General features: G+C 33.4%; 2 protein-coding genes across 3 annotated transcripts in view; one reads left to right on the top strand and one right to left on the bottom strand.

Moving 5' to 3' along the window:
* Window positions 1-1,742, bottom strand: part of LOC132189834 (replication protein A 32 kDa subunit A) — a 17,475-nt gene extending 15,733 nt beyond the window's left edge. Inside the window, exons 1-5 of one of the 2 annotated variants that reach the window (XM_059604641.1) lie at window positions 1,672-1,742; window positions 1,463-1,577; window positions 810-920; window positions 303-400; window positions 4-45 (exon numbers count right to left, since the gene is read on the bottom strand). In XM_059604641.1, coding sequence (XP_059460624.1) covers window positions 4-45; window positions 303-400; window positions 810-920; window positions 1,463-1,567 — 356 coding nt within the window. In that variant the 5' untranslated portion in view covers window positions 1,568-1,577; window positions 1,672-1,742. The other variant, XM_059604640.1, reaches the window with a different exon arrangement.
* Window positions 1,743-5,452: 3,710 nt separating this feature from the next.
* On the top strand, window positions 5,453-14,097 carry LOC132189380 (protein ACTIVITY OF BC1 COMPLEX KINASE 1, chloroplastic). Its single transcript, XM_059604109.1, has 14 exons — window positions 5,453-5,892; window positions 6,359-6,565; window positions 7,063-7,152; window positions 7,283-7,429; window positions 9,253-9,417; window positions 9,671-9,811; window positions 9,914-10,093; window positions 10,572-10,767; window positions 11,105-11,232; window positions 12,058-12,129; window positions 12,547-12,659; window positions 12,752-12,899; window positions 13,506-13,575; window positions 13,860-14,097. Exons 1-14 carry the CDS (start codon window positions 5,572-5,574, stop codon window positions 13,922-13,924), a joined length of 2,043 nt encoding a protein of 680 aa, XP_059460092.1. The 5' UTR covers window positions 5,453-5,571; the 3' UTR covers window positions 13,925-14,097.
* The last annotated feature ends 7,196 nt before the right edge of the window (window positions 14,098-21,293 follow it).

The raw sequence follows: 21,293 nt of genomic DNA on the forward strand, positions 1-21,293 counted from the left end.
TACAGTATTTTCTCCATTTCTATTGTGTCAAAATTCTCATTGATCCTATTGAAAATTAAACATAGATTAAGACTTGTTTTACACAATGTAGAGTGGACTTAGAATAAGAATTGTATCAACTAAAGAAAGAAAAGATAAAGTAATAAAAGCATCTTTTGGTTTATATTTAAAAGTGCTCCTCTAGTTTCTGCAGTCAAAACTGCATTGATGTAAAATCTAAGAAGCCAAAAGGCAAACTTTAAAAAATAAGACTTTATAACATAATAATATTTCATGTATTCACACCAAAATGAATAGATTACCATCTTCTACATCCAATTCTTCCTGTTCCATCATCTAGGTTGAAACCAACATCAGTATTCCTTCCAAGTTTATCAAACACCATCCCAACCAGCGTCACCTAAACCAACAAGATATTAAGAATTTCCATATAAATGAAGACATACATGATAGAAGCTCTATTTCATCGGAAAATAATACCCAGAAAAGAAAATAAAATAATTTGTTCACTTATCTTGATTTATATTACGTTTATAAAGCCAAAGAAGTTAACTTTAAGAAAGAGACAAACAGACTAAATTTAATTTGTCTTGCAAAAAATCAAATCATATGATTAGTCTAGTTTTGAGTGACAAAAGATAAAAGCTTAACTCAAAACTTGGCTCAGTGTCCAATGAAAAGAGAAATAAATCTGTAAACAAACATTTTACGTCTCTTTTTTTTTTTTCACTTCATACATTTTTCTGGTAAATAGAGCAATGAAATATCTTTGGTTGAAAGAAACATCGAAAGCAATAAGTGAACAGTACATTGGCCACATCCACACCGTTGATCACAAAAGTCGACTTTTCATCACCAGATTGAGAAGCCTCGCTTATTTGCTTCACTGTCACTGGAACCAAACCCTGAGTTTCACGACTCTGCAATCACAAAACAACATCCCCCAAAAAAAAGGGCAAAGAAAAACACCATGAGATAGAGCAAAACATAAACCCTGTTTGACTGCCAAGAAAAGGATAATGTTGTAGACTAAAGTGACATGGACGGTTTGGTTTCCTGAAAATCAAACATTTTTATGGATGGAACATGAAATGTGAAAAATGAGAGCTCATTTCCTTTTATCACATCTTCTCAGCAACCAAACACTAAATCAGCAGTACAAACCAACGAAAACAAAAATCCCTAACATGTCTCAAATTAGCAGTTAGAGAAAACAGAAGAACGAAAATGAGAACTCTTTTCTTATTTTGTTCTTTCCATTTTTCTAAAATGAAAGTTGCATTCCGATCAGTAGAGTATAATTTTTTCCGTTTCAATTCATTTCGTTTGGTACTGAGGATTTAATGACAAAGAAAGACCCTTTCCTTTCCTTTTCCGTACTTTATTCTATCATTTTCCTAAATTTTATGGGCATCCAAACGTAAAATGATGAGAGAGAGAGAGAGAGAGAGAGAGAGATTACTTTCGCCGGAGAGGGATCTGAATCGGAGGGCTGAGATTGATGAGAGAACGTAAATCCGCCACCGGAGAAGGCGGAGTTGGATTCGAACTGGGAGCTTGAGAACATCTTTCAAACCCTAGAGAGAGAGAGAGAGAGAGAGAGGGAGATCGAAATTAGAGAGAAACCGATCTATGAGAGTGAATATTATGAATTTGTGGGAGTTTTATTACGGTTTCCCGCCAATAATGCTTTAACTTTCCCGCCTGTCGGAGGTTACTTGTGATAAGGATAGTGGAGAATTGTTTTTTTCTTTTTCTTTTTTGTCTACTTAAATTGATGAACATGGTTTATATTTTTTTAGGAAAAATTGTACATTGAAGATCTCAAAAATTCTAATTTATTAATTCAATATATAATTTTATAAAATATAATAAATTAGGAAAAACACAAAAGCCACTTGAAAATAGTTGGCATGAGGAAAACCATAAAATTACTTTCTATTTTCCAACACAAGCTCATACTCACATCAAAACACTAAGTTATGATAGAAGAATTTGATACCCTGCTGCTATTAAATTATGAGTGTTCTCCCAAGTAAGGGTGTAAACCTTGTTCCGATTAGTGGTTACTGGCTAAAATCATTAACTGGAACCAAGGTAGTCGATGAGTCAATTTTAAAAACCGGCTACATATTACTCGGTTATGTAATAACTGCCAGTTACCAGTTAGTAGCCGGTTATCCATACCAGTAATCGGGTCTTTTAAATAATTTGATATTTTGGGCCTATTTTGGGTGTTGAGCCTATTTTTTAGGCTTAATTTAGATAATTTTTAAGAACAATTATAACTTTTTTGGCCCAATAAGCTAGGCTTTGTTGTGGTTGTTATAAAAAAAAAAAAAAAAAAAAAACCTTGAGTAAACGAGGTCGTTTTATATATATATATATACCTAATTACCAGTTATAACTGAGTATATATAAATGCAAAAATTGATTGGTCGGTTAGCCAATTACCCATTATAACCGACCGGATTTACACCCTTACTTCCAAGTGAGGATGGATGGTTCGAGCAGTAAATCCAAAACCGTTATTTGTATCAACTATCATAATGCTCATGATTTACTTAGCACACCTCGTAAATTAATTTTATCAATTATCATAATACTCATTAGTCATGATTTAGTTAGAGCACCTCGTGGATATATCATAATTCAAATATGGATCAAAATCATCTAGATTTAAGAGGAAAAAGAAAGAGTAAAATAAAGAAAGTAGGGTTGCAAAGGCGGGCGGTTAAAAACCGTCCACTAACCGCTAACCGCTAACCGTTAACCGTTCTAACCGCTTAACCGCATTAACCGCTAACCGCCTAACCGCTATAACCGCCTAGAGGTTAGCGGTTATTGAGTTTACTAACCGTAACCGCTAACCGCTAACCGCCTTTTTATATAATATATTTTTATAATTATAATTATAAAAATATTTATACATATAACATAATCACTTGATCATTAAATCACAATTTTTTTAAAAAAATAATTAAATCACAATTTGAGTATTAATATATTATCACTATAATTTATATGATTATATCACATGAGATTGATCATTAAATCATTTGATTATATAATAACAAATTATACATATATAATATGACATAACTCATAAGTATACTAATTCATACTAATACAACAATTAAATATCTAGAGACTTATTTCCAATGTATGTTATAAACTTATAAGTCTATATATGTTATAAGTCTATATAAGTTTACATATGTATATGAATAATATAAATGTATAATATCAATACTTAATCATATGATTCAATAACAATTCAAATACTTTATTCAAGACTTCAAGTGAATCATATTATTAATGTACAATGATGATATGATTCGTATAATATCAAATTAAGTAATTGATATTGGATTAAACAATGACCAATGTGTTACTTATAAACACAATTTAAGTATTAATGTATTATCATTATAATTTTAGTAATTTATATATTATCACTGTAATTGATATGATTATATTACATGATGACTTGATCATTAAATCATATGATTATATAATAATAAATAATACATATATAATATGACATAACTCATAAGTCATAAGTCTACAAGTTAATCATATGATTCATGTACAATGATAATCACAATTGATTCAATTGAATTAAACAATATATTATTTATTCATAGATATGACTCAACCTTCAAGTTCAAGTGCTGCTTCATATTTTGCCTAGAGGTTTGTTAGTAACGAAGGTTATTATTTTTTGAATTGTCATAGTATTTTAATTACAATACAATTATATTAAGCACGTTTTGATATGTGTACATGCTTGTGCCTTAATATTATTATGTTTAATATTATAACTTTTCTTCTTTTGATGTCCACAGGATTTGCTAGAGGATCAAATGAGAGGATTGATAAAGTTTTAATGTTTTATTTGTATCATTTAATGTTTCATTTGAACTTATTTTATATGCTTTGTGTTGAACTTTTTTTATATGTTATGACAGTTGTCTGAATTCTGAACTTTTTTTTTGTATGTTGTGTTGAATTTTTATTTTTTATTTTTAAAAAAAGTTAACCGATTATGATTTAATATTTAAGGAAATTTTTTTAAAGTACAAGTAAATGTAAATTTTGGGTCAAATATTTTTGATTTTTCAATATGGGCTCTTTTTATAGCAATTGGGCACAAGAAGATATTAAAAATACAAGAAAAAAAAACCCTAAAGAAAGCCCAAAAAGCCCAAAAAAAAAGCTCAATTTTAAAAAAGCGGTTAGCGGGCGGTTATCTATTTCGCTAACCGCTAACCGGCGGTTAACCGCTAACCGCTAACCGTAGCGGTTAGCGGTTGCGGTTAGTGAAATTTACTAACCGCTAGGGCGGTTACGGTTAGCGGTTATTGCCACTAACCGCTAACCGTAACCGCCTTTGCACCCCTAAAAGAAAGTGAGAGAAAACAAATAATAAACAAAGTTTACAATGTGAATAGTGAATAGACTAATCAGTCTATTTATGATTTACATTAGATGAAAAAAAAAGTTAAGTTGCATATTCTACTGTGGACGAAAAAGTACTCATAATAGTTAGACTTTATTATTATTAGAGAATTGGCTATTCTTTTGAAAACGCTTTCACCAAACTAAATAATAGAAATATGTATTTCATTTTATGTTTTATCATTCCCAATAATAACTATTTATTTCTTAATAGAATAGTCATTTTCGAGTACCAAACATGTCCTTATAGACTTTAGACTCGGACCAAGTAATTTTATCTATATGATATTATTGGGAACGAAAGGGTCCAAAGGGATATTGATGCAATTAGTTTGGAGGAGATCGCAAATGGCAAAAACTTTCTAAAAACAACCCACCCTCTAAAAGAAATTACATTGTAGCATAGCATGTCACTTTATTAAAACTTTATAACCCAATTTGTAACCGAAAAAAAAATAAAAATTGTCCAATTGAGAGTAGGTCTACTTTTTTTCTTAAAAGAAGAAAAAAAAAATACAAAATGGTTTATCTGATATACAATTAACTTTATGTAATATCAAAATAAATTAAGATATTTCTAAGGTATGTTAAAAAACAATTTAATTCTTAGTCAACTTCCATTCACTGACTTAGCCGATTATGTTAATGTGACACACTGACACTGACTTAAATAAAACATGTGTTACAATTTTATTGGCTATGATATGTCATATTAACATAATCTGTTAAGTCAATAGACGGAAGTTGCCTATATGAAGTAAATTTTTTTGTAATGGACTTAGATATCATCAAGAACTAATTGCAAATAATATAAATCATGTTGACAAATTTTGCAATTTTTTCTTCCCAATGGGAGGGTGGAAGACAAAAATACCAGCACTCTCCTTTGCGTGTTTGTCTGAAATTTATCTTGAAATTATTTGAATATGCAATAACGTTTATGTGGTTGCCAATCTTCTTATTTATCGTTACACAAAACGGTATATTCCTTCACTCTAGAAACTGCTTTTTCTGAAGCTGCTGCTGATCTCTCTTAACCGCTTCCCTCCACCACCACCGCCTTCTTTCTCTCTAATGTACCTCTAGGGCTTCACTTCTTGCTCAACAACAATGGATTTCATCTCTACAAACTATGCCAACGCAGTTCCTTTCTCTACTGACCACAAATACGCGCCATCTCAAGCTCCTTTCCATGCCGCGGTGCTGAAAAGGAGCAAGAAGAGATCGTTGCCTGTGCGAGTCTCCAATTTTGCGGCAGCGGCTTCGGAAGCCGGGGGTTTGGTTAATGGCGCCACGGTGAGGAGGAGCTTAGCAGCGACGAGAGAGAACGAGGCCCGGGCCTTGCAATTGGGCAAGTCCAGCAGTGCCTTGGAGCAGCTCGACATCGAGCGTGGCGTTTGCGTGCCATTTCGCAAGTACTCTCCCGAGACAGTATGATTTTTCTTTTAGTGTGAAAAACTAGTTCTTAGCAACATGAAGTTTTGACATATTTGTTATGTATTGGTGTGAAATAGGGCTATTATAGGCGATGATTTGGTAGAGGAACAATATCACGGTGCTTGAATGAAATTTTGCTGCGTAATTGCGTTGAATTTGGAGTAGAGTGGTGTTTTCTGGAATTCGGATGTGAAAGAACTTTTTTTTTTTTTTTTGGCGTTAATCTGGTATTTGAATTTGGGGTTTTGTTCATTGATAATTGGGTGAGGAATAAGGGCTTGCAATATGAATATGACAATTTGTTCGGTTTTATTATTGTTGCTTTTGATAATTTGGTGAATAATAACTGGATAGAGTAGTCAAATATGAATATGAAAATAGTTAAACAAAGTCTTCTTCAATTTGTTATGCATTTACCTCTAAGTGGTGGCAGAGTTTATTCTATTGTTGTTGGTAATAGGTGAGAAATAAGGTATTGGAATCCAGAGGGGCTGTTTTGTCGCTAATTTCTCGAGGTGTGGAGATAGTGTGGAATTTGGGGTTTTACTGGTCTTCGTTGATGTATGATTGCTTTGTTGGAAGAGATGAAGAAGTTGTTCCTTATCGTGCTCGGCAGCTTAGGACTCTCCTGTGTGATTTGGGACCTTCTTTTATCAAAGCAGGCCAGGTTTGTTGCGTTTTTATTGATTTGCTTCAGTACATATCTACTTTTCTTAGTTGCGTTCCATTTATTTAACAGTAAGTATTTGTTACTGTACTCTACATCTTCAATTGGTCCATTTTTCGCTTTTTCCTGTATGAACCTGAACTTAAATTGTTATTAGTGTACTGTTTATTCTTGACGATCAGACTTCCAAAACAGTATCTTTCTTCTTCTTCTTTTTTCTCAGTATAAGTATTTTGATTTTAACTGACTTGTACATTTGGGATTACTGGTGGCTAAATGAAATGATGAAAAAAATGTCATTTATGGAAATTTGAGCTAAAAAATACCAAGTTTCTCCTGATTGGAGGAGATTTATCCCAGCTTCTTCATATTATTCATCCTGATTAGAAACTTCTCAATTATGGCATCGAACTTTGAATCCATAATGTTTGCTCAATTAGCACGTGTGTTTCAGTTTCATGTTTCCCTGTGATTGAATATTGTCCATGTCTTGCCAGGTTCTTGCAAATAGACCTGATATCATTAGAGAAGATTATATGAATGAACTTTGCATTCTTCAAGATGATGTTCCTCCTTTCCCCAATAAGGTAAAAGCCCATTTTGTCAGTACTTTGCTAAAGCTAAGCACTTCTATTTGTAACGAGCCTTTTTTTTTAACCCTGTTACATATTGGGATCAAATATTTTTTAAGTAGCGTATGGCTTGACAATGGTTTAGGTCGCTTTCAACATCATAGAAGAGGAATTGGGCCAACCACTTGAAGCTGTTTTCAGTAAAATTTCGTCGCAGACAATAGCAGCTGCAAGTTTGGGTCAAGTGTACCGAGCTACTTTACGTGCCTCTGGAGAGGATGTGGCTATTAAGGTTGTACGAGGTTTATCCTCTCTCTCTCTCTCTCTCTCTCTTTGGGGACATTCATGGTTTGGGATCTATTAGTTTTATAAAGGTATTGAACTTCACCTTCAGTGGATATATTATTGTTTACTGGAGCTAGAGTGATTCATACCTGTTGAAGTCATCAGCTTCCTATTTGCCATGTTTCCTGTAGCTGTTGCAAATTCTTTACATTGTTACTAGATTACAGTGCCACTTACATAGTATAATAAGGAGGCATCAAAGGGATGAAATTGTTTTCTTTGAAGTTGTTAAATCACCAATTGTCTATAAATTTAAATTCATTAGAAATTGTGTTTTTAATCATGGGTTAATTACCTTTTTAGTACCTAGGTTTTCACATTTTTATTTTTTCTCATATAGATTTCAATTCATATTACAGATGGTACCTAATTTATGGGTAAATACCAATTTACTACTTTTCATTACCATTCTGTCAGCCAAACTAACGGACTATCATGGGGGTGGTTTCAGCCACCCCTGCAACCCGTCTTTGGATGGCTGAACCACTCCTAAGGCCCTTGGGGGTGATTTGGCCACCCCCAATGGCCCAAAAGGGGTGACCGAAACCACTCCCAAAAGCTTTGGGGTGTCTCGGTCCCCCCCTAGAGGCCATGGGGGTGGACGAACCACCCCCAGATTGGCTGGAGGGGGTGAACCGAACCACCCCTATTGTAGTCCGTTAGTTTAGCTGACAGAATGGTGATGGAGGTACTAAACTGGTATTTACCCATAGGTCAGGTACCATCTGTGATACAAATTGAAACCTAAGTAAGAAAAAATAAAAATGTGAAAACCTAGGTACTAAAAAGGTAATTAACCCTTTAATCTTTTAATTTCTACTATAATATTCCTCTTCACATGTGGGCATAGACGAACCTTTAATTAATAGGACTCAACGTGTGGAATATTGATTGAAATGGGAAGTATAATGTAGAGTGAAGATTCGAACTTAAGTCTATTGCTATACTATAAGTCATTAGTTGTTCCAAAAGATTAAACTCATAGGAAATTATAAGAGAAATGCTAGGGGTGCTAACTCTTTTACTAACAGAGGCTTACTAAACTTATGTGTAGCTCATTCATTGGAGAAAAATAAAACAATTAATTAAGAGAAATGTAATGAGTACCCATGAATGAGCTACACATCAGTTTAATATGCCTCTGTTAGTAAAAGAATTAGTACCCTTAATATTTCTCAAATTATAAATTTAAGAGGAAACTTCACTTACACCCTCTGAAGTATAAACGGTTTGCAATCATAACTTTGAAGTTTAAGAAAATTTGCAATGTTGGTATTCATATTTCATCCCCTTTTAATTTTTTGTTAAAATCCTCCTTTTTTTTAAATAAAAAATAAACCCACAGCTGTCACCAAAGCCATGGCTGGTCGTGGGTCGGTCCAAATCCACATCTGTCCATGGGTCAATCCAAACACACGGTGTGGCTATGGGTAACCATAATTTTCACCTTTTTTTTTTTTAAATAAAAAAAAAAATTAAAATGGCATTTTAACAATAAATGAGTGAAATTGAAAGGGGTTGAAACATGGAATACCAATAATTTTTAAACTTCGAGGTTATAATTGCAAAACCGCTTGGTACTTCCCGAGAGGGGGGGAGGGGTGTAATTGAAGTTTCTCCTAAATTTAATCATTTAGTTAATATTCTAACAAAAGTAATTGAGTTTTGATTTAGGGCATGTTGTTTCTTTGTAAGCTTATGTAGTTCTATAGAGATTTATTAACTATGTAGTCTAACTAATTATAATTCTAAATAAACATATATTGACAGGTCCAAAGACCCCAGATAGAGCCTCTAATTTATCGGGATCTTTTTCTATTTCGTACTCTTGCTTCATTTTTGAACGGCATCAGTCTACAAAAACTAGGGTGCAATGCAGAGCTGATAGTTGATGAATTTGGCGAAAAGCTTTTGGAGGAGCTTGATTACACACTGGTACCTTTCAAAACTTTCCTCTATTTGGCGTTAAAGTTGTGATGTACTTAATGATTACGAGGGTAATCAAGAACAACTTTAAAAAAAAAAAAAAGCACTAGTTTAAAGCATTTTGTCTGCATAATGTTTATAAACATGGCTTTATCATCATCACTTGCTTGATAATTGAGCTACCCGTGCAGATGCTTTCAGTAATTTGTTTTACTTTTATATTTGATTAAATGTAACATGCTGTTTCTTTTCTCTAATTCAGGAAGCCCGTAACATTGAAGATTTTCTTGAGAACTTCAAGGACGATCCAACTGTCAAAATTCCTCGGGTTTACAAGCAACTTTCAGGGTCACGTGTTCTTGTAATGGAGTGGATTGATGGCATCCGGTGCACTAATCCACAGGTTTGACTATCAAGATAGATGATGATATTTTGATCTCTGTTTACTTTGCAAAGCAACAGATGTCACTTTGTGTATTAATAATATTTCCTTCATGCAAGTCAGGCTATTAAGGAAGGTGGCATCGATGTAAATGGATTTTTAACAGTTGGAGTTAGTGCCGCTTTGCGGCAATTGCTTGAATTTGGGTTATTTCATGGAGATCCACACCCTGGAAATATTTTTGCCATGCGTGATGGACGTATTGCATATGTGGACTTTGGGAATGTTGCAGTGCTTAGTCAGGTAATGTGTGTTTTGCCAGAGACAATAAGTAGACCTGTATGCATTTGGCTTCATTATGCGTAGTATTCATGGCTGCTTTTAATAACAATACAAGCTCATTGCACCCTATGAATGACTCAATTACAATAAATATTGAATGTCTTAGAAGATTTCTGATGTCTATTTTGATAATTTTTAAACATATGGAAACATGACAGATTTTTTACTGATTCTTTTCATATACTCTTTTTTTTTAAAACGAAAAACTTTGATACACTCTTCTCATGGGTCCAAGTGTTGATGTACAACCTGGTAACCGGGCTCCCTTGTAGAAGCACAGCACAGCCCACCCGACAAATTTGGTAGACTTTAAGGATCTGTTAGAACAACGATCAAAGATTAAGATTCTGCTATGTTTTTACTATCTTTTAGGCAATCTGATTTTGGTTGGAATAGCTTTCTGTTGGACCCACTTAATGATTGCTTTTCAATCTTTCAGCAAAATAAACAGATCTTGATTGATGCTGTTGTCCATGCTGTAAATGAGGACTATGTTGAGATGGCAAATGATTTCACCAGGCTTGGCTTCCTGACTCCTGGGACTGATGTCTCTCCCATAATCCCAGCTTTAGAAGCAATCTGGCAGAACTCTTCTGGAAAAGGACTCTCTGATTTTAATTTTCGAAGTGTTACTGGTAATTTCTCTCTCTCTCTCTCTCTCTCTCTCTCTCTATATATATATATATATATATATATTTGCCATAGTGACCCCTTCAGATAAATCACCCTGCTTCCGATTTGATATAGTAGCATGAACGGTCTTTGAATGTCATGTTTGCCCCAGCATGTAAATGTCTCTCATGCTTATTCAGAATTTGTTGAACTATTCAAAGATCATATTGATAGAATTTACTATTCAATCCCCCACTAGCTACCTCTGATATAATTTTTCCCCATAATTTTTTTATTTTTTATTTTCCAAGTTACATTTTGTGGTAACACGCTTCACACGAATGTGCATATCTGCTGCAGGGAAATTTAATCAATTGGTTTACAATTATCCGATCCGTATCCCAGAGAGGTTTTCACTTGTCATCCGTTCCTTATTGACTCAAGAGGGAATCTGTTTCACTCTACAGCGGGACTTCAAATTTCTAGAGGTAAGGATAAAACTTCTTGTTTCCTTATTTATGTTTTGTTATTAAATCTTCTTTTGAGTTTGTGTCTGTCGTATTTTAGAAGTTATGATATATTGTAAATGGACATAAGATTATCATTACTATTATAATCTTAATACTCAAGGACAACTTTCAGCTGAAAAGAAAAAAAGGGAAAAGAGGAAAGCTCATCAGCGACTGTTGGAATGTTTTTTCCTTTATATTTATTGAGCTATGGCAGTAGCTTGTTATATTACTTATGCCGCTAAAAATTGCAACAGAGTATTAGTCAACAGTTTCTTACTCGCACCTCTTCTCTTTTTTTTTTTTTTTTTTTGGTCCTCATTTTTACCATACTGTTTTTACACACAACTCTAGCGTCAAAACTCAAGTAGTTTATTTCTATTATCTCACTTGTCCTATATCTTAGATATATAAACGTCAATTAGATTTATCAAGCTAATTTAATCAGTAATTCAATTTGCATTTCAGAATATATTATACCTAAAAATGTCTGATAAGATGAGCTTTGGTTTACCTTGTTAATATTGTCACCAACTGATGCTTTTGCCCTAGTCAGGTTGCAAGCATATTTTTATGTTAACACCTTAATATGTATGCCCCCGGTCTCATGATGAGGATTGTACTAGTTTATTTTCTTGTAGATATCACCAATTCTGGTTTTGCTGAGATTTTTATTCACAAACTACTCTACAAATATTTTTGGTTAATTGCTACTATAGAAGCAGTGACTTCGTTAGATGCAATGTTCCAAGTTTTATCCTGATTTCTCTTTTCACGTCATTACTAATGTTAATTATCAAATAGGTTGCCTATCCATATGTGGCAAAGCGCCTCTTAACAGACCCAAATCCTGCTCTTCGTGAACGCCTCATACAGGTAAGTTCAAAGCCATTCTTCTTTTGAAAATTGATTTTGTTTAGAATTTTCACCCGTGTTGGCATGCATGTTCTCAGAACTAATTTGTTTGAATATGAATGTGTATATTTGAAGTTCGAGAAGCTTCTAACTTGTGCATGACTGAAGAAATTGATTTCTGTGTAGTCTTCTTTTTTCCCCTCTTCATATCTTTTCTTGATGATGGGAGCTTTCATTAAACAAACAACTAAACACATTACAAAGAATAGCTATAGCTAAACACTAAGTCTTCATATCAAGCTATGGAATAGCGGTTATATATTGGTTATTCGGTAGAGTTCTATGTTTTTCCATATGTCAATTGGCCATTTCCTAGTTGCTCACATATAATTGTTTCTCCAGTTGCAGCCTTTGATAAAAGTCTGCTCCTTGTTTTAGGTTCTGTTCAAAGATGGTGTTTTCCAGTGGAAACGGCTTGAAAACCTTATTGTTCTTGCTAAGGAAAATGTTGCCAAGATGAGCAGCAACCCGGCATTGCAAGTAAAGCAAAAGTCTGTATCTTGTCATGGCCATTGGCCATTAGCTTCTTTTGTTTCCTATTCTGCGTGAGAGTTTTTTATTTACTTGTGCCTTCTTTATACAGGAAAAGTTCAAGAGACTGGCAATTTGAAAAAAAACTAGACCTCACAGATACAATCAAAGATGGAGCTCGCCTTTTCCTTGTTGATGAAGGAATTCGTAGAAAGCTTCTTCTTGCTTTGACTGAAGACTCGAAGCTTCACATTCAGGAGGTCTGTTGATTTGAACTTTACTTTTATTCTTGGAAAAATTACACTAGTCCCTCTGAAATTTCATCTCAATTGCAACCTCCCCTAAACTAGAAAAACTTGCAATGAACCCTCCAAACTGTTAGTCCCGTTTTAACCCCCACTGTTAGGATTTTTGGTTAACTTGGATGGCAAATGCGTGAAATGTCTATTATACTCCCGGTGAGATGTGTGAAAAATGTCAAAATACCTCCTGAAAGATGTGTGAAAATACCAAAATGCCTTTAAATTAAAGAAATTTTTTTAAATAAATCTGGAGGGGACTCATGGCTTGGTCTCCCCCCCATGGAGAGCCACGGCTGGGTCTCCTAGCCTTTTTTATTAAATAAATTGTATTTTTGTCATTTTCATTTTCTGTGAAATTTTTTAACAACGGGGCTAAGAGAAAGGCAAGCAGTTTGGGGGTTAATTGTAACTTTTTTTAAAAATAAAAAATAAAAAATAAAATAAATGTGAGGCATTGCTATTGAGGTGAAAGTTGAGGAGGGCTAAATGGAGTTTTCTTTTTATTTTTTATGTTCATAATACTTGGTTTACAATAATTCTAAATTATGAATGCGTCTTTTACAGCTTGTGGATGTTTATAGACTGGTGGAAGGCGATATAGACATACCTTCAGTAGCTGTGGAAGTAGTACGAGGTAAGCTTCATTAAACATTTTGAACTTAAATGACAAATTAATTAATCAAGTGGTTCTGTGGCATGATGATGTAAAACTCTTTCTTTCTTTTTTCATATTACCAAACAGTTTTTTTCATTTTTCTCTCACAAAAATTCAAAACTCCTTTCACCTTTATATTCATACCAATCAATTCTTATTACTATTCAAACAAAACAAAAATAAGAAAAAGCTTTTCCAAACACGCCCTATATCTTTTTAATATTCGATGTTTGCTGCTCAAAATTTTATGCTGGGACTTTCAGACTTTCCAGCTGTTGTTCGGGATGTCATACTCTCCTGGAGTCAATCAGTTTTAGCTGACAGGTGATTTAAAGCTTTTGGCTTGCTGCATAACAAAAAGAACCTTGTTTCATACCAGATGAGTATCATACAATGTCGACTTTTACATCATTCTTTATGTAGGTAGTAGAGCTTGTTGTTACAAGTTGTAAAGGCCAAGGAAATGTTATTATAAGAAAAAAGAAAAATTCATATTGCTTCTGTATAGAAACCATTATTTGGTTGTATAAATAACTAAAGAAGTTAGAGTTTTGACAGGCAAATTAAGAATTCAAGATCATATTTTGATGACCAAGAAAGATAGCGACACCTGTGACCAAAAAATAATTAGAATTCTTTCCGGGTCATACATGTCCTTTTTTTTTTTTTTTTTGTCTGTACTACTATTAATCACATTTTTATTTTACAATTATCTTACAATGATAATATGCCAGACTCAACCAACTCTTGGTTTTTTGTTTTTTAATAACAAGGATTGATCCCATGGTTGGTTGGAAGTGTCACATTAGCATTCTGGGATAAAAATGTGGTTTATAGCCTTACCCTTTTTTTTTGTGGGGGTGCTATTATAAAATAAATTGTGAATTTGTAAATTAGGTTTATGTTGGTTGTTAAATTATTAATTAAATTCATAATTTTCTATCATTTTTAGCTTTTTTGGATAATTGGTCATTTAAGTTGATATGGAAGCAAAGATTTTGAATTCGAACTATACCTTCATTTCAATTAAATACTTATGCTTTTAGGATAATTAATGATATACCATTGATAAATTTAACAAATCAACATTAGTTACAGTTATCTCAACATGTGGGTGGGGACATTTTGGGGAAAGAATGGGCTTAAGTGATCACGTGTGGGTCACATGATTACAGTTCCGTCAGATAAGACGGCAGCGACTAACAGGAGAGGCGGAATTGAAAAAATTTAAAACTTTGAGGGCGTGTATTGCAAAAATTGAAATATTGGGGGTCGAATTGAAAATCGGCTCAAACTTTAGGGAGTAAAGTGTACTTTTTCCTTTATTTTACTTTTATATTCAGTTTATTAAATTAATATCCATTATTATATGATGTAATTTTCACATGCATTTAAAAAATTCAATAGGGGTGGTGGTCATTTGCAAGCAATAATTCTTATTATTTTCTAGGGTTAACTACTTTATTAGTAAAATTTTGAGGGGTGGCCAGCCGCCCCATTTTGGCCAAAGGCCGATCTGGGGTGGCCGAACCACCCCAAGGGCCTTGGGGGTGGCTCAGCCCCCCACGCCAAACCAAACCAAACCCTGAGGTCCCCATCTTCTACGCCTGAAACCAATCTGCAACCCACGCAATCCATCGCCGCCCCCACGTAACCCATCTTCAACGCAACCCACAGTGTCTGCCCCATGAGTATTCTTGTTTATATCGCTATGACTATAAACACTTTCTTCTTCCTATTAACAAAACATCCCTTTTTTCTTCGCTCTTCCGGAACCGGTATAGAAATGGGTGCTTTTTTTACGTTGTTTACCTTAGTTACTAGGGGGTTTCAGGGAAGACCTATGTGGGGCACCTTTTGGGTGTGGGATGCTCGTTTAACCTCTGTATTTATCTTGTTTCTTATTTACCTAGGTGCACTGCATTTTCAAAAGCTTTCTGTCGAACTGGCTTCTATTTCAATATGTGCAATGAGTGAAACGTTTGATCTCAATTTGATTTGTTCCAACTATATGGAACAAAATCTAGCAATGTCAGATGTTTCAGTTTTTGATGAAGATGATGACGATAGGTTGGTGTGGACAATGGGTTGCATGGGGGTGAAGATGGGTTGAGATGGGGGCTGGGTTTGGTTTGGCTGGAATGATGGGGGTGGCCGAACCACCCCCGGCCCTTAGTGGTGGTTATTTACCCCTAGACTCCTTAATAACCCTACAAAAAAAAATGGGGGGGGCCCCACCCACAAATTTTCAAAATTTTTTTTTTTAGGTTTATTTTTTTTTTTATTATTATTAATTTTTAGGACACGTGTCGCGATATTAATGGAGATGACGTGAAATTCCGTTAATTGAGACTTGCGGAAACTTAACGAGGTATCGATTTTGTATTTTTTCATAGGTGAGGTATCAGATTTGGCTATTTTGAAAACATAGGGGGAAACAAATAAAAACGTGTAAACTGAGGTACTAATAAAATAGTTAACCCTATTTTCTAAATTGAAAACCTACAATTGATCCTTAGAAACATCCTAGCAAACAAAATCGTTCAGAGAAAGTAAGAAGGCCATTTGTTGGAATATGTTTATCTAATGCTTCAAATGAGCTGTTACTAGGTGTGTCAAAAAATACCGGAAAACCGGGGAATCGAGGAACCGATTCCGATTCCGATTCCGGTTTTTGGCACCCGGTTATAACCGGCCAACTGGGTAACAGGGTGATATATATATATATTGCTTTTATTTTTAGTTTTTAGTACTTGTTTTTATTGTTTTTATTGTTTTCTTTAGGTTTGTAGTTGTTGTGAGGAGATATCTTTTTTTGTTGTTGGTTTGTTTACATATATTATGTAGGGAAATGCATGGTATTTTTCTAGTGTTCTCCCAACTGTGATGTGGCTTTTAAAATTACCAATAGATTAAAAGTCAATAATGATTCAACGGTAATTTTAAAAGCCACATCACAGTTGGGAGAACATTATGAGAACACCTAGCATTTTCCTATTATGTATTAGGTAGGCTTTTAAAATGATTTTTTTGGCATTTTAAAAAATTGGATTTTTATTTTTAAGGCCCATATAGGCAAAAACATTGATTTTTTTAGGATTTTTGGGCTTTTTTTTAAGTTTTTTTTTTTTTTTAAAAAAAAAATTATTTGGAACAATCACAACAAAGCCTAGTTTATTGGGACAAAAAGGCTAATAGTTGTTTTTAAAATGGGCCAACTGTGTGCAAAAAATGGGCTTAATTTAGGCCCAATACCTAAAATAAGCCCAAAATACAAATTTTTTTAAATACCGGTTACCCCGTCCGGATAACTGGGTACAAACCGGAACCAACCGGTTAACCGGGAATTGGTCACCTAGTTCCGGTTTCCCAAAATCAATAACGTAACCGGCTCCCGGTTTCCCAAAATCAATAACCGGGGTACCCCTGTTCCGGTTCTCGTTTGGCCAATAACCGGGAACCGGAACCAGGTTGACACCCCTAGCTATAACTCTTGGAGAAATTTGATTAATCAAGATTTTCTAGGGATAACTCATTCGTGCTCATACAAAAAGGCTGCATTGGCCTATGACAAATTTACTAATTGTTGATTCAGCTTTGGTTTTTTTATTTTTTATTTTTATTTTTGTGCATTCAGAACACAATTTGGGGTGTCACACATCTTTAATTATTAATGTAACATTCTTACTTTGCGTCTTTTGCGAACAAGAGACGTAACATCAACCTTATACGTAACCATTGGTGAAACATCACATCTTGGACATCTATCATTTCTTGTTAAATTATCCCATCAGTCTTTATGATAAAATGCTTTACAATGTTGGCTAAACATTGTAGCGAAAGGTCAAGGATTATGCAATCCCCATCACCATTGGATCAACTATCAAGCATGCTTAAAGTTCAAAGACAAGTATCTAGGATATTACAATTTTGATTATAATTTCATACAAATTGATGTAATAATCTGTGTATTACGTTACTTGTTACGTCAGTAACTAGTGTGACAAGTGCCACGTCAATTTATAATGAAAATTATAGTACCACTAATATGATTCAAATCTAAAATATTAGGAAGTACAAATTCTCATAAATAAGATCATGCAAATTAGGCAAAGATTTACCCTTTGGAGTGTTAAAATATCAAAGTAGGTTAAGTTAAGAGTTTCTCATTTAATTTAATGTCTAGTTAAACTTCTATTGCAGGGATTTACTATCCTCTTTGGTAGAAAGTTTGTGATATTTTAACAAGGATCATGAGTCTATTGGTTGATACGAATGTAGTTAACAAAATTTTAAAACCTAAAATCCCATTTTTCTTTGAAAAAACTATTAAATTGGTCGTAATGATTTAAATCGTTTCTTATAAATAAAAATTTATTTCATTTCTCGCTGCCTTTTGGATGGAAGAATCTATTTAACGGTCCAAAGAATGAAGAATAATGAAATAAGATTTAAATAATAAGTTGCAATTTGAAAATGACATTAAATATAGTGACTAATTTAATTAATTAATTTTTTTTTAATTTTTAATTTTTTTTATTATTATTTAAATAGGTTTTGGCAATTGGTCATAATGATTTAAATCGTTTTTTATAAAGATTAAAAAAAAAAAGGAAAAGACTGGATAGAACACTTGTGCGACGAACATTTCAAGCAGCTTAGCTAAAAGACCAATATTAGCTATATTTAGCTATTATTGTTCTTTTTTTTAGCTCCAACAGAGTAGTTTGCCATTAGCTAGAATAGCTACATTGCTACAATGAATAGCAATTTGGAGCTATTCACGGTAGCACACTAGATGAATAAAATATTGTTTATTGTTTCTTTATTTTACATTTTTTCATCCAATATCTTTTATTTCTTCTGAACACCTTTTTACATCTGCTATGTCTCTCTCTCAAACACAAAATTTATCTCTCTCGCTCACAAAATTTTTTCACACAGTTGGATGAAAAAATTGAATGTATAAAAAATTTATTTCATGGAAACAAACAAACGGAAACAAATCAATTGCAGTTGGATGAAAAAATTTATTTATGTTATTAATTTTAAGAATTAGTACCTGCATGTAAGATGAATGTTCTATATATGTGTTTATTTTTGTTTTTATGAATGATTTCTATATATGTGTTGGTGTTGTCAATAATATAATAAAAAAAGAATGAGAAATAATATTTTAAAGAAAATAGAGAATGAAATAGAGAATTTGTTAGAGTGTGTAGTGAAAAAAAATAGGTAAAGTAAAAAATTGTACTTTTCAATAGGTAAAATACCTAATGCTGCTGGACATGCTTATGGGCAAAAAGCATGAAATATTAACGGTTGTCCGGAAACGGTTCAAACCCCAATCACTATTGACATAAAAAGAGCAAGTGAGCAGAGAAGTGGTAGGCTTTGGAAAACAAAGATCCCATCTTTAAGGTATTATTGATGAAGCCGATTGGGATCCCTGGCAGTAGGGGAAAATTGCGCATCAATTTTCTTTTTTTTTTTTAAATCTTGGCTATCAATTTTCATCTAACAGTCACCAACCCGCCATGTGTTTTACTCAATATAAAATAATAAAATAAATAATGGTTCGGCCACCCCATTTTTCCCATAGGGGATGGCCGGCCACCCCAGCTTAGCCTAGGGGGTGGCTGCGGCCACCGCCAACCGGCGAAGCCACCCTCCATGGCTGAGTTGGGGTGGCCAGCCACCCTATATTTTTTAATAAGTTATTTTATTTTTATTTTTTAAATGTAAATAATATTTTATTATTTTATATTGAGTGGGACACGTGGCGGGTTGGTGGCTGTTTAATGAAAATGAATAGCCAAGATTTAAAAAAAAAAAAAATTGATGGGTAATTTTCACACTATTGCTGGGATCCCAAATTCCCAATCCAATCTTCGGTGGAGAACTTGACAAATCTTCTGGATTCATCCATCTCAGCTGTCTCCATCAGGTCTTTAGTTTTTACACTCAGATTGTTGTCAATCTACATGTTTTGCTTTCTTTTCGAGATAACTATCCACTCTTTATCGCTAAAAATATATATATTTTTGATATTTTTCTTGAACTACAATAGTCTATTGAAAAAAATTAACAAAACTTTCATTGAAGGTCCTATTTATATGAAATCAAGAACCTTGTTTTTTTTTTTTTTTCATTAATAATGGTGCTATTTTGAACGAATATATCTATTTTGAAACTGTCTTTTATATATCTGTGCTATTGGTTTTTTTATTTCAAAGGACAAGGGAAAAAATAAAAGAATAATTATTTAATTACACTGTGGCTGGTTTATACCCAAGAATCTGGGCGGTTAATTGCTATATCATTTAATTAGTGCAATCTATTTAATTGAGGCAGGAGATGAATTAAGAAACGAAGACATTGGTCAAACTCTGATATACCATGTTAAATTATCGTTTATCCTAAGAGCTTAAAGTTCAAAAGATAAACTTAGTAATTTAAATAATATTTTAAACACTTTATATTAATGCAATATTTCTATTTGAGGGTAAAACTGATTCTCCATTACCATATAGTGGCTGATTTGCAGGTACAGTCAACATTACAGAATTTTTTCTTGAACACCAAGTTGGATTTGTACTTGCTTCGAATCGATGCTTTATGGAGAGGAAGGCCAAATGTGGGATTTGAAGGATGGAATACTGAGCAACAACATGTTGCAGAACTTAAATACTTGATTCTTGAGACCATGATTGTTCTATGAGAAGCTTAATTATGTTATTCTGTTTTTGGATTGATTGTGTATTAACATAAAAGTTGAAGGACCTTTTTATGTGCATGAAATTGTAGATGGTTCCAACAGCTTTCCCCATTTCTATGGCCCATCTCGAAGTTTTAAGGCTTTGTTTGGTAAATTTCTTGTCCTTGGATACTGTAGCTGAGTGGATTGATTTGAAAAAAATAAGAATGGTTGGTATAAAAAAAGTAAAAAAATGATATGGAAAAGTGAAAATTTTATTTTGTAATTATTTTTTTATTTAAATAGTAGTAAAAAGTAAATAATGTGATGTATATAGTAAATGATTTGATATAAAAAGTGAAAAAAATGTGAGAATGTTTTGATGTTAATTTTTTTTTTAAAAATGAAGTAAATAGTATTGAGGGGAGGGGAAGGGGTTTACCAAACGAGGCCTTAGTCCTCTTCCCTTATCAGCAGATATGAAAGCAGAGAAGCTGTCTCTATCTGTTGGCCAGTTCAGATGTAGTTTGCTGGATTAAGCACTTCTGTTAAGTTGCTTTGATTTCTTCGTATACTTTTTGTATTGTGAGCATAGAGGGAGGAAGAGAGAGAAAGAGAGAGAGAGAGAGAGAGAGAGATTCATGTTGGAAATGTTATTATTGTTGTGCTACTATATGGAACTAGCATATAAAGTGCGGGTGTTTTTTCATTGTATTTATTAATATATTAGCATCTAATATGCTATTTTTTATATTTGATTTGGACAGAAAAGCACATTTGTAAAAAATAATATAAGTAACTTCATTTTAGGCCTTTGAATTACCACGTGATTTGCCAAGTTCCCATTGAACTTCAAAATCTCTCAATTTGAACCTTTGAACTTTCAATTGCAGTCAATTTACCTCTTTCGTCAATTTTTGCCATTAAAACCCCTAAAAAGACAAAATTACCCTTAAATTTTCTTTTTATTAAGAACAAAAATTTGAAAAAAAATGGAAAA

This window comes from Corylus avellana, chromosome ca8, assembly GCF_901000735.1.
Source record: "Corylus avellana chromosome ca8, CavTom2PMs-1.0".
Taxonomy (NCBI): domain Eukaryota; kingdom Viridiplantae; phylum Streptophyta; class Magnoliopsida; order Fagales; family Betulaceae; genus Corylus; species Corylus avellana.

What these genes read in the sequence shown, in the direction of transcription:
- LOC132189380 (XM_059604109.1), top strand. Translation starts at nt 5,572, where the DNA reads ATGGATTTCATCTCTACAAACTATGCCAACGCAGTTCCTTTCTCTACT. An exon ending in GCAAGTACTCTCCCGAGACA is followed by an intron (nt 5,893 to 6,358) that starts GTATGATTTTTC and finishes TGTTGGTAATAG; the next exon opens with GTGAGAAATAAGGTATTGGA. An exon ending in AGCTGTGGAAGTAGTACGAG is followed by an intron (nt 13,576 to 13,859) that starts GTAAGCTTCATT and finishes TGGGACTTTCAG; the next exon opens with ACTTTCCAGCTGTTGTTCGG.